General features: G+C 42.6%; 1 protein-coding gene across 2 annotated transcripts in view; it reads right to left on the minus strand.

Annotated features, from left to right (window-relative positions):
- Positions 1–12,953, minus strand: part of GHR (growth hormone receptor) — a 261,841-nt gene that overhangs the window by 17,288 nt on the left and 231,600 nt on the right. For both annotated transcript variants that reach the window (XM_029940943.1, XM_029940942.1), the window contains 2 exons: positions 7,049–7,221; positions 1,223–1,401 (listed from right to left, as the gene is read on the minus strand). In XM_029940943.1, coding sequence (XP_029796803.1) covers positions 1,223–1,401; positions 7,049–7,221 — 352 coding nt within the window. The remainder of the gene's footprint in view (positions 1–1,222; positions 1,402–7,048; positions 7,222–12,953) is intronic.

Below are 12,953 nucleotides of genomic sequence, written 5' to 3' on the forward strand. Positions count from 1 at the left end.
AGTAGCTGACTCGGCTAGCAACTTTGCTTTAGTAAGACAACCATGGGGAGCTCAGCGCACAGTGTGTTATGTGTACTTCAATGTGTCACACAGAATATTAAAAGCTATGTTATCAGGGGCGCCTGTATGGCTCGGTCAGTTGAGCTTCGACTTTGGAGTACAGAGTGCAGTGACTTGTGCAGCGTAGTTATTTCATTATCTGGCTGCGGAGTAAATGTTTGACCGAAACTTGGATTTAGAAAGTCTTATTTGACTCCGCATCCAATCGGCTTTTTTGCACCGAGTTAATGGAATGGATATTTAAATTAAAATGATTCTGAAAACTGTACCTCAAAGCCCAGTATTTAACTGTTCACAGCTGCTCCAAACTTAACTTTAATGACAAAATTGGCTTCTTTTTCAGCAGAACACGGAATGGACAAGGCCTGGTGTCTCAAAATTTTGGGAATGAATCTGTCAGGCCACTGGGCATGACCCGATGACGGGCGAGAAACCACTGGGCTTGGCCAGGGCTGTGGCTGTGGTTAGACTGATTTAGAATTAGTTATACTGGGAGCAGCAAGATAATCCTGCTTTTCTTCTTGTTGTGTGCCATGTGGAATTTATCTAAGTGCCCAGTTCCCATGGATTTGTCAAGGAGATAAGAAGGAGTTCAGAGGTCAACCACCACATGCTACTCGCCTAGTCTCAGCTTGTTTTCCCCTGAGGTATGTAGGGAAACATCCTTCTGAAATCTCTAGGGCACAAATTCCCTTCGTCTATTTCCCTCCTGGAGTAACTTAAGAACTAAATTAAAGGGAGAGGGGGCTTGTGAGAAGTAGCAACTAAAATCATGGGAGAATATGTAGCCAGAGCTCACTCTTGGGCTTGATCATAACTTTTCTCATGTTTAGCCACATCCACAAAGACAGCTTAAGAAGCTTGAGTATATGTTTTGTTCTAAAGTTAAACTGAACATTGAAGATGACTGGGAAAATAGTTTTCCTTTCTTTCCATAGGCTTCTGTATAAGCTCCATGTCAGTATCTGCTGTGGGACAGAATTCCAAGATGATATTTTATAGATGATATCTGTTTTCCTCAACTAAGAAAATACGGAGTATACAGCATGGGCATGTGATATTAAATCAAAAGGGAGTCCAATCATAAATGAAAGAGGTGTTGTTGGTATAAACAGAAGAGAAGCCAAAGTGTTTTTCAGTGTGATACATCATGATGTCTTACCATTTTCCACTGGGACTCATTTACTTCTTTGTATTGCAGTTCATACTCCAGGACTATCCATCCCTTCTGAACATCTGCATTGGGTGGTGGTTCCCATCTCACCTGGATATCTGCATGAATCCCTGTTAAGCTGATGTTCAGTAAAGTCCAGTTGAGGCCAATGGGTGGATCTGGTTGCACTGTGAGTGTCAACAGAGAGTTAGTGCACAGAGAAACACACACAGGTACAGCTTGCTATTAATGGAGTCCTTTCTTCTGATGAGACCCATTACTTTATGAATTTTTATTGTACCCACTCCTAATTCTTCCAATATTCTTATTATACTCATTGTATAAGGGGGTACCATTATTTTGACTTGAGTATTATCTATTTTTAATGTTGAAGAAAACCCCTATACAAAATTCCTTTTCAAGTCTAAAAGCTGATCTAAAACTTTTCTTGAGGATCAGTCCATGTCTTACATTTCTTTTAGCCCTGATAGGATTAATGCTTTGGGATTTTGGCAAAGGAATTTATTATAAAGCAAAACTGAAGGTACAGACTTAGAAAGACCTACAGCATTTAAATATGTAACTGTTTTGGAACTAGGGATCAAAAAATCTTTTTTATTCCAAATTGCTTATTACCTGCAGCAAGGCTACCTGAACAATCCTTCCAAACACTCAGCACATGCTCCTTAGTTTGTTGTCTTCCTGGCCACATGTCATGATTTTTTTCAGACATAGGAAGGAAGGCATTGCACTCTACTCTCAAATGGTGATGAGTCAGCGTTTTCCGTCTTTTACACAACTGCATGTGAACAATCTCAAATAGTGTTTTGCTTGGTTTCTACGGACATATTGTACATTCTCTGGTAAATCAGCTGTATTCTGCTTATTAGGACCGCAAAAAGTACAATTTCCCAAAGACTGATGAAGCGAAATATGGATTCCAAAGCTATGAACATATCTAAATATATCTACGAACATATCTAGATCATTTCCAATAAATTATTGCACTTCATGTCTCAGTAGTGAGGTTTTCAAAAATCACTTGCAGATACAGAGAAAAATTTACTTTCTTTTCTACTGTTTGTAGGAGGGTACCTGGAGTGTTGCAAAGTCTGGGTCCTGGGAGTTGACCACAGATAGGTCTACAAATATATGCTCTACTTATATGTAATACATGTAATAACTGGGTAGTAAAATCTGGTGGTCAAGAGGGGAAGCTCTTGGCACAATGCTATGAAACTCGAAATCAACCACAAGAAAAAATGTGGAAAGATAACAAACACTTGGAGATTAAAGACCATCCTACTCAAGAATGAATGGGCTAACCAAGAAATTAAGGAGGAAATTAAAAAGTGCATGGAAGCCAATGAAAATGATAACACCACAACCCAAAACTCCTGGGATGCAGCAAAGGCGGTCATAAGAAGGAAGTACACAGCAATCCAGGCCTTATAAAGAAGGAAGAAAAGTCTCAGATACACAACCTAACCTTATACCTCAAAGAGCTGGAAAAAGAACAGTAAATAAAACTCCAAACCAGCAGAAGACAGGAAATAATAAAGATTAGAGCAGAAATCAATGCTATTGAAACAAAAAACAAAAACAATCCCATCCCCACCCCGAGAACAGATCAATAAAACCAGAAGCTGGTTCTTTGAAAGAATTAACAAAATTGCTAAACCACTAGCCAGTTTGATCAAAAAGAAAAAGGAAAGGACCCAAATAAATAAAATCAAGGATGAAAGAGGAGAGATCACGACCAAAACAGCAGAATTAAGAGGGGAAGCTCTTGCATTCAACCAGAGTCAAAACAGACAAAACAAGGAGAATGATATTGGCCTCCCATAGAATGGACACAACTCTGAAAAATTAGGGAATCCAAATTTGACTAATAAGGACCACATTTTAGAAGTTAAATTGGAGAGATTTGCAACATAGCATGAGCAACATATGGCTACAGTAATGACAGTAATGCTTCTCTCTTCTGGATTTGTTGGGGACTGAGGAGTTCTGATAGCCAAAGCCTAACATTTTAAGAGACCAAAATATAAAAATATTTTTTATGGAAAAATTTCAACTTAATACTCATGTTTCATCTTTTCTACTTTAAATAGAAGATATGGAACATGGTCTTAATTTTTTTTAATGTTTATATTTTGAGAGAGAGAGAGAGAGAGAGAAAGCAGGAATAGGGGAGGCAGGGAGGGGCAGAAAGAGAAGCTAAAGCAGGCTCTAGGCTCTGAGCTGTCATCACAGAGCCTGTTGGCAGGGCTTGAACTCACAAATTGTGAGATCATGACCTGAGCCAAAGTCGGAGGCTTAACCAACTGAGTCACCCAGGCACCCGGAAACAGTCCTTTTTGAGCCATCTCATATCACTGTTATGAGCATAATAATAACCTCTCCCTTTCCTCCATACATGCTTCCAGGTGTGGTACTCAACCGGTCCTTCGAGATGTTGGAAAAGCACCTGAGGCCGAATGTATCCTTAGGCAGCCCTGATCCTCTCCCCAAAATGTGCTCTCCTGTCACTTTCTCTTTCTGTCAGTGGTGCCTCCATTCCTCCAGTCACTCAGGATGAAGTTAGTTGAGCTCTTCCTGGACTCATCCCTCTCTTACCAGCCCCACATTCTGTCAGCTGTACTTTCAAGACAGTCCTGGAGCCCGACCACTGCTCACCACTTGCATCTCTACAGCCCAGCCCTGCCATTACGGTTTTTTGCCCATGTTGCACATTAGCCTCCTAAATGGTCTCCTCCTGTTGTCATTGCCCTCATTTAAAAAATTATCTTACTTTTTGAGTGAGAAAAAGAGCGAGAGAGCAAGTGCAGGGGAGAGACAGAGAGAGAGAGGGAGAGAGAAAATCCCAAGCTAATAGCACAGAGCCTGATATGGAGCTTGATCTCACAAACGTGAGATCATGACCTGAGCTGAAATTAGGAGTCAGATACTTAACAGACTGAGCCACCCAGGCGCCCCGGTCCCCGGTCTTGGTCCTCCTTCAGTCTATTCTCAATACAGCCCTCAACACACTTGTCTCAGTATTTTCACATTTGAGTTAGAGTGTATCACTCATACACAACTCTCCAAAGCCTTCCTATCTCACTCCAAGGGAAAGCCAAAGTCATTCAAGGGCTTCAAGGGCACTGTAGCTTTGCCTCTCAGGCCCTCAGATGTGGCCTGCTGCATGCCCCTCCTGGCTCACCCTGTGGCAGCTCCCTCCCCACCACGCTGCTCCTCAAGTGAACAAAGGCAAGCTCCCACCGTAGGAGCTTTACCCTAGCTGTGCCCTCTTGTTGAAGTGTCCTTTACCTCAGATGGACACACTGTTCTCTCATTTTTTCTTTTTCTCTCTCTCTCTTTTTTAACATTTGTTTATTTTTGAGAGACAGAGAGACAGAGCATGAGCAGGGGAGGACAGAGAGAGAGGGAGACACAGAATCTGAAGCAGGCTTCAGGCTCAGAGCTGACAGCAGGGCTCAAACTCATGAACTGTGAGATCATGGCCTGAGCCGAAGTTGGCCGCTTAGCTGACCGAGCCACCCAGGAGCCCCCATGTTTTTTCTTTACCCAGCAAAGGCAGCTCTGATAAGTCTATTAAAATTGAAACTTCTCCTGCATTCCTCTTCTCCTTCCCTATGTTATTTTTCTTCTTAGCCTTGTCTCTTTCCACCCTCACTGGGATCAGATCCCACGAGGGCAGACGTTTTCTTCTCCTAGCACCTAGAAATGTACTTGCCCAATTAAAAGACTCAATCAATATTTGCTGAATGAGTGAACAACAAATGTCTAATAATACAGTACTTTAAATCCAAAGGCAAGCCTTGTGAGGTAGTAGAATATTCTTGTAATACATGAGGAAGCTGAGGCCTGCGGGTGTCATCTTAAGATCTATCAAGCTCACCTTGTTCCTTGCTGTCTTCCCATCTCAGCTCCCTTTCTCCCTGCTATGGTTGTAATACCTGTCATCATCTTCTACTTGATTACCACAAAGTCTTCTAACCTTTATCTCCAATCTACCCTCTCCACTGCAGGACGAATTTCCCTGAGACATTTGGAATGTGAGGTGGCACTGTGTAACTTGGAGATTAGGAGCATGGACTCTGGAGCTATGCTGCATAGGTTCAGATCTTAGCTATGCCTAATAGCTGTTTGACCTTGAGTTAGCCTTTAAAGGCTCTGAGCCTCAGTTTCATCACCTGTAAAATGGGGATTATAATAGAATCTATCTCACATGGTTATTATACCCGACCCATAGGTAAGGGCTTTGTAAGTGTTAGTTAGCTATTACTATCCCCAGGTCATTTTCCGTCTTAAATTTATCTTTAAATGCACCTCTTGGCAGTAAGATACAGTCTAAATTCCTTTGTGGGGTACATAAGAACACTTATGATTTCTCTTGGCTGATCAGTCAGGCCTGCCTACCTGAGGCAGTTAGGCCTCCTGAGTCCTTCCACATTCTGTGCTGTGTCACGTTTGGAAATTTGCAGTTATTGGAAGACACAGTGCAGCTTGTATGCCTGGAAACTCCCAATGCTGCTTTAAGAAGTAAGTGGAATGCCACCATTTCTGGGCTGCCCGTTCTCATCCCTCAGGCCCAGTCAATCATTTATACCTTTGGCCACTACCTCAGCTTACTATGCTCTCCACACACCTTAAGTCCAGCTTCTACGACACAGTACTGCGGTTATTTAACACATCTGACTCTCCTACATGACCATATTTTGCTCGTTCTGCAGCCACCACACCCAGCACAGTGTTTGGAGCATGCTGGATGGGGCTAGCTATTGGAAGGCACAGGATTGGAACATGGGTCTTGACCCAATATTCTTACTACTACTTATTGTATCAATAGCTACACCTATTGATATTGGGGCATATGCTGAATAGTCTCTCCAAGTTAGGCAGTTCTCTTTTCTGCTTGTTCTTCTCCCTGACAGGCTATCAGATTTAGTTGTTTATGCCTCCAGCTTCTACCCACATTCCCTTAGCCTCTTCCAGTCTGCTGATGCCTGGGAAACCACATACAAGCTTGTAAGAACAGCACGTCTCAGAGAAGCTCTGAGAAACTTCTATAACAAATGAGCCTTTGTGGATAGATTCTGAGGCACCAATGTCAGCTACTCAAAGTCCTTCTTTGGTTCTTTATATCGTGCTGTTTACACTATTATAGTATAAACATAAATATTCCAATTATAGTTGTTTGTTTTGTTTTGTTTCGTTTCCCCTTGTGTCCATGTGATAGGCAAGGGATAATCTATCTAGATCTTTCATTTAGTTCGCTGAGCTGATTATCTCCAGTGTTTGTCTTGAGGTCTTATAAACATGTCCTTAAACTGATTTTGGGCTGTTTTGTAAATAGAAAGTTCCAGAATTATTATGCCCTGTGATAAAGAAAATCTAGGCTTTGATTATAGCGATGACAGGGATCAAAGGTCAACATATTTCAGATCTGAATATAATCATCATATTGATAATTGGGAAAGAAGGAATCGTGGGAGTATGCTGACTTTGTCTCTTGTGGTAGCACCCATGAACCCAATTCAGCTTTAAAGACCTCTTCAAGGAAAAGACTCTGGAAGGCTCCAATTCTTTTCTTGACAACATTTACTTCCAGGTCATTGTATGTTAGAGCCAGCTTAAGTACCCCCCCCCCCTGGCCGACCCCCTCTTCTCTCTCTTATTCACTGGCTGACCTCGTGCCTTGTAAAGCAGACCTCCATTCACTTAGATTACAATGACAAACTCTTCCAATTTGAACACACTTGGACACTGAGGCTTCCCTGCTTATTAAATCTAAAGCCATGTCAAATAAAACACAAACCTGCGATTTACCTATTTCCTCAACAGAGAAACACTTTTGATCCACTGTACCACCGTTGCTGGTTAGCCTGATACAGTAGGGTATCCAAATGGAAGTATAAGATGAATTAAAGTAACAGCTGTTTTCTCCAGCAGAGACATAATCCGGGCATTCTTTCCATTCTTGAGTCCACTCTTGAGTGCTCCTGAAATGGAGGGTAAAAGAGCATGAATTGTTCCAAACATCATACCATAGTTTTAGTCAAAGTTAAGGACCTGACAGTCAGATTCAGTAAACTGGGACACAAATATTTTAAAAGCAGGTATTTTAGCAGCACCGTTTCCAAGAAGTACCCCGTCTGTGGACGTCATCCACAGTGTCTGCAGACAGAGAGGAGGCCATTTGGGACGTGGACTGTCGTAAAAGCATCTGTTCATTAACTGCATCCGATGTGCCAGCTCCTAAATTAAGTAATTTGTGGTGAGGTACTTTATTATATCTGCATTTTAGAGATGAGGGTTCTGAGGCTTAGGGAGGTTTAAAATGTCCCTTTATTAGCATATTACAGAGGGTCATCCCCCAAACTGTAAAGATTCCCATAATACAGTGGCTCTTTGGACTTGAGTACTTCCCCAACTCCTGGGGGGACATAATGTGGAGACCTGTTCTCCAGAATGAGTGACACTGAGATTTGGGTGGCACTGAGGTAGAAAATTTCCACCCTACTCAGAATCACTATACCCTGTATCCATCTCCTGAAGCCTGTCTTATGCTTGGGTGAGTTTCCCTGATGTCTTGAACTTGTTCCCATACTCCTGGTTTTTTCTGTAAGTATATGAAGAGCCACGGGAACACTGGATGCTGGGCATCCAGGTGACATATGAAACATGGGAGTCCTAGCCTTTTATTTCCCACCCATAAAAGAGACAAAAGGTCATGAACACAGAAATTTAAAAAATTTTCCAAACCTAGAAAGCAATTTTTTCCCTATTTTCTAATTAGAGTGAATGTGTACTTGTAAGATGAAAAAATGGAAACAATAATGGGCTCCACCGAATCCACATGTTTGCCTCTCTGTTCCTTTTTGTGCCTTCTCTATGAAAACAAATTCATATTTTTCTATATCTTGGATCCAATAAAAACAGACAGACATACACAACAAATCATGAAGGAAAGATGGAAGGTACTGAAGGAGTCAGAGAAGCCACATCTCTGTATTTACACTCCACCATACATTTATTCACCTCCGTCCTACTCTACAGAAAGCATCATTTACCCATTACTTAGAAAACATTGGCAGGGGGTGCGAGCTGGATGGAAAAAAGGTGCTGGGAAGTTCACTGTGGAAAGAAGCAGGGTTTTGGAAAGGAGTTTCCCTGGTCAGCTGCTGTGAGGATCTGAACAAAACCGCAGAGCAACCAAGGATTGCCCAGACTCAAGGCCACCATGGCAAGAACACAGCAACCATGTGCTATGACATGACGTGACACGGCTCTCCAGAGTCCCATCTGTCTGACTGACTGAATGAGTTCAGCAAACCATCTTTGGAAAACTACAGTACAAGTACTACAGACGCGTTACATCCAGCACTAGCGCCGTGTGGACATAATGATGAATACGATTTCATTCCTCCCTTCAGGCTAGAAGAAGATGCAGAAATTACCATCTGAGTACTTTTTTTTTGGACTCCTGTATTTATTCTATTCATATTTAATAAGCAGTGATTATATATAAAACACTGTGCTGGACTTTAAGGGGATGCACGTGTGTCTAAGGAATGACTCCTGCCTCAGAGGGATGGCTAAAAGGCTGTATTACAAAGCAGTGTGGGTTTGTGCTCACAAATAGTGCTATGAGTTTAGAAGAAGGCTTCTAGATGGAGGTAGTGTTTCCAGCAAATACATGGCAACAGGGAACAGAAGGAGGGAACAGAGTAGACAAAGTCATTGAGTATGGGCATGAGTGTGATGAGGGAAATAGGAGGCAACAGAAAAAATGGGACAACTTTTCTTAAATTAGAATTGCTACTTGGGTGGAGTAATTCATTATTTGTTTATCATTCATGAGGTGTCAGCTGAGAAGAAGGTTTATAAGTCAAGGAGACATAAAGCCTGGTAGTCTGTGGCTGAGTGTGAAGAAGGTGTGAATGACCTTGTCTAGGCTGAGGTACTTGGGGCTGGAAGGCCAGACAGTGGGGGTCTGTGAGAATCCTTCTCAGGGACAGGTGCTGAGTAGCAGGGAGCGACAAGGCTGTGGGGAAGGCAGGGACTGGAAGGAAGGGACGAGGGAGACAACACATACTTCCTTCTTTACAGCTGTTTCTCAGGCTGGTCTATGTGTAGTATGAGGGGGTCCTTGAGAGAGGTGCTCATCAGCTGTTGGAAGGAACTTGGGAATAACATGGCCAGTGAACTGTTTCTTAAATTCTGGCTGAGATTCTTCTCTGTATCGTTCCAATTTTAGTATACGGGCTGCCAAAGTGGCACTGGCTGAGATTCTTAAAAGTTTCAGACTCTTGGATGAGAGGGAGATTCATCCCTGATGGGAAGTGTGAGTGGTGTGTGTGTGTGTGTGTGTGTGTGTGTGTGTGTATAATGTATGTATGTGTGTGAATGTGTGTATATGTGTATATATGTGTATGTACATATGTATATGTGTATGTATACATTTGTGTGTATATGTGTGTGTGTGTGTGTGTGCATGTGTGTGTATGTTTAGAATAATAGGAAATGGATTTAAAATGTTAGGGCTAGGTGAGTCATTGACCTACAGTATGGTTTATTTTCCCTTAACTGTCACACTAAATAAAAGTGTATTCAATGGATGGTTTAGCAAGATTGTCCAGAGAAATTAGGCTCTTATTTAACAATATAGATATAAAATGTATTTAGCATAGTTGATAGTATAAAAGTTAGCATTAAAATGTTGTAAAGACATAGAACAGTGCCTAGCCGGTCCAGACTGTAGTGGGGAGTTTAGCTCTGTGTGTTTTATTGTTTCTCAACTTGTGACATGTCCCCATGGGGACTATATGAAAAAACTGTGTTTAGATTATTCCAAATCCATGTCTTCCACAGAGCAAACAACTTAAAGCACTTATCTTAAGCATGATGGATCAAAAACAGCTAGGTCAAAACATGACTCCTAATGCCCTCCCCATCTTTAACCAAAGTTGAATTTTCTTTTAAATAAATATTTAAAACTTCTGTTTTAAGCTCTTAAATTTAGATGGAAAAAAAAACCTCCCAAAAACAAATGGACTCACAAAACAGAGGCTCTGTTGCCTGCTTTCCCCGGGGTTGAATGTCTATGCAGGCGACCAAAGCCAATTTATGGAAACTACTCTTCCCTGGTCATACCCCTCAGAGTTAAGTGCCCCGGGCTTGTTCCTAGTCCATCCTGTGAAATAGAAGGAAAGCTGTACAATGAGACCATCAGTAAAAATCAGAATAAAGAGCAGAAGAAATGCTTTCTATCCAAATGCTTTTCCATCTAGCAGCTGGAAGAAAAATCCTAAAAATAAAACATCATTTATGTTCTAAGAACAACTATTTTCAGTACATACAGATTGTTTCAGGATTAAAATTCAACCTTTTCTGTAGGAAAATAAAAAAGTAACAGTGCCCTTTCTCCCTTCTAATCTCCCCTGCAACCTTGCCTGGAAGATCAACTTTCTTTTAAAAGGCTAGAATAATTCATGGAGGGGGTGAGTGTGGGGATGGCAGAGGCCTGGGATACAGCCTCAGGGACTGAGCCTTCACGCTTGCCCACTTTCTTCAGAACTAAGGTGTCTGCAGGCAAGGAGCTGAGAGCACAGCATCTCCGACAAGTTCCCTGGAGCCTCCTGGTGCGGCCTGTGATTTGCATTGAGGTGGGGTCCTCTCCTAGCTCCGGACTAGACCTGGTACCACCTTCATCCCAGAGACCCCCCCACCTCCCGCCAGGTCACCTGGTCTGGAGCAGGGCCAGCCAAGCATGTGGCTGCCTCTGGGCCCATCCTGTTGATGGCCTGACATGTTTAGGCTCCTTTGTGCTTTAGTTACCGAGGCCCGGCTGGTAAACTGAAACCCCAGCACATGGGACCCTTCTTTGCCCCTTCCTACTCCCCCTTGCTCCAGCTCCGGATGACATCCTGTTACACTGCGTGTGTCGGGGAAGAGGGGTCATGGTTCTATACTGCCAGAAGCTGCCTGGGAACTGCATTCTAAGAAACAACGACAAGGGTCAGAAAGTGCATTTGAACAGTTCTCTCTGTGCAAGGGGGCCCACGGGAATCTAACACATCTGTGTACGGGCTGCCGTGGTCTGGGCCTGATGCTCTAGGCCCTCCGATCCTGCCTTTCCTGGATAAACCGGGCAGGGGCTTATGCTGTTTTGGCTAAATGTTCAAAATAATTACAATTTTGTATAGAAAACATAAAATACTGGTTTTCCAAGTGTGGGTTGGCTCTGATCACGAGGTTGAGGGTGTGACAATTTTTTCCCTTGGGATATCAAACTCCATTAGGGTAACTTAACAACATGTTCAGATTTCCCTCCGCCTGGTCACACTCTGTGGCATCTCCGTCAGCACAGAGCCAGGGTGTGGAACGGGGTGCTGAGAGGTCTAGTGTGTGCAGAGGACGCCTGGAAGCAAAGACTTGTGACTCTGACAGAAGAGGGTAAGGAACAGATATATATTTGTGAGGGCTTTCTACCTTTTGGGTTATCTTTTTGCTCAAGTTAAGATTTGGAGACTATTAGGGTGATAATAACCCATTTTCATAAAATGAGCCCGACTCTGCTATTTCACTACCCAGGTTAGCTCATTGTGCCTGCACAAATACCTTGTTTTGTTTTCATTCAGTTGGCTCTCAGTTGCAAAACAGAAGAACTGTATCTCCAAAATCTCTCTTCATTTAACAGTCAATTCAATGGGTGTTCAAGAGTGTTACCAAACATATACGCTTCCTGTCTGATTGTATTCACACAAATCAGCTTAGCCTTTGGCCCCCATGTCTCTGTAGGGTCAGCCATAAGAGAGAAAAAGTGCATCTGGCGCCCAACCGGGCCATCTCTGTGGGTACAACCAGGAGACTGCTCTCACTCCTGGGAAGTGGGGAAGGCAGGTACAGGTTGTTAACTCAAACTATCTATTTGTAAATTGAGTACCCAGTTTGCACTAAAAATGGTCTTAGAACATACCAATAATCACTAATAGTAAAGAATCAAAAGTAAATTTGGTAGCTCAGGAGTTGGATTTCTGTATCATTATTATTTTAAATGATGACTGTATCATCAACACTAATAGCAGCTACCACTTGCTGAGTACATGCGGTGTGCCAAGCACTGTGCTAAGTGTGCTTCATGTCTTATCTAGTAAAATCCTCATAAGAGGCCATGAGACCAGGTCTATGATCTCTGCTTTGCAAATGAGGGGACTGAGCTGCAAACAGGCGCCAGAGCCAGGCTGAGTGTGGGTGTGTCTGCCCTGAGCCCATACCCTTAAGCGCTCACTGCATCTTGCCTCCCTTTCCCCACTCCTCTGTGGGGGTAGGTGGCATCAGAAATAAACTACCTCTCTTGTACTGAGAAACCTTTGTTTCACTCTCCTTCTGTTATTTTGCAAGACAACCAGTCAAAATGGAACTGAAAAGTAATACAGTTCCTTACTGAGTATACCTAATTTAACAGGAACATAGTCTATTTTTTACATAGAAACCAAGTTGAGTCTTTTAAAACATAGATCTCTTGTAAAAGCCCACCACAGATAAAGTCATATTCAAAGCCCAGCCATGGCCAGCAAGGCTTGGCACAGTCTTGCTCTGGCTAACCTTCTGACATCTTCAAACATCATGTCCCTATGTTTCAGTTTGTGCCATCCTTGCTGGCCTCCTGCTTTCCTCAAGCAGGTCAGCCTCAGGGCCTTTGCACATGCAACTTCCTCAGCCTGAACAG

Source organism: Suricata suricatta, chromosome 6 (assembly GCF_006229205.1).
Source record: "Suricata suricatta isolate VVHF042 chromosome 6, meerkat_22Aug2017_6uvM2_HiC, whole genome shotgun sequence".
In the NCBI taxonomy this organism is placed as follows: Eukaryota; Metazoa; Chordata; class Mammalia; order Carnivora; family Herpestidae; genus Suricata; species Suricata suricatta.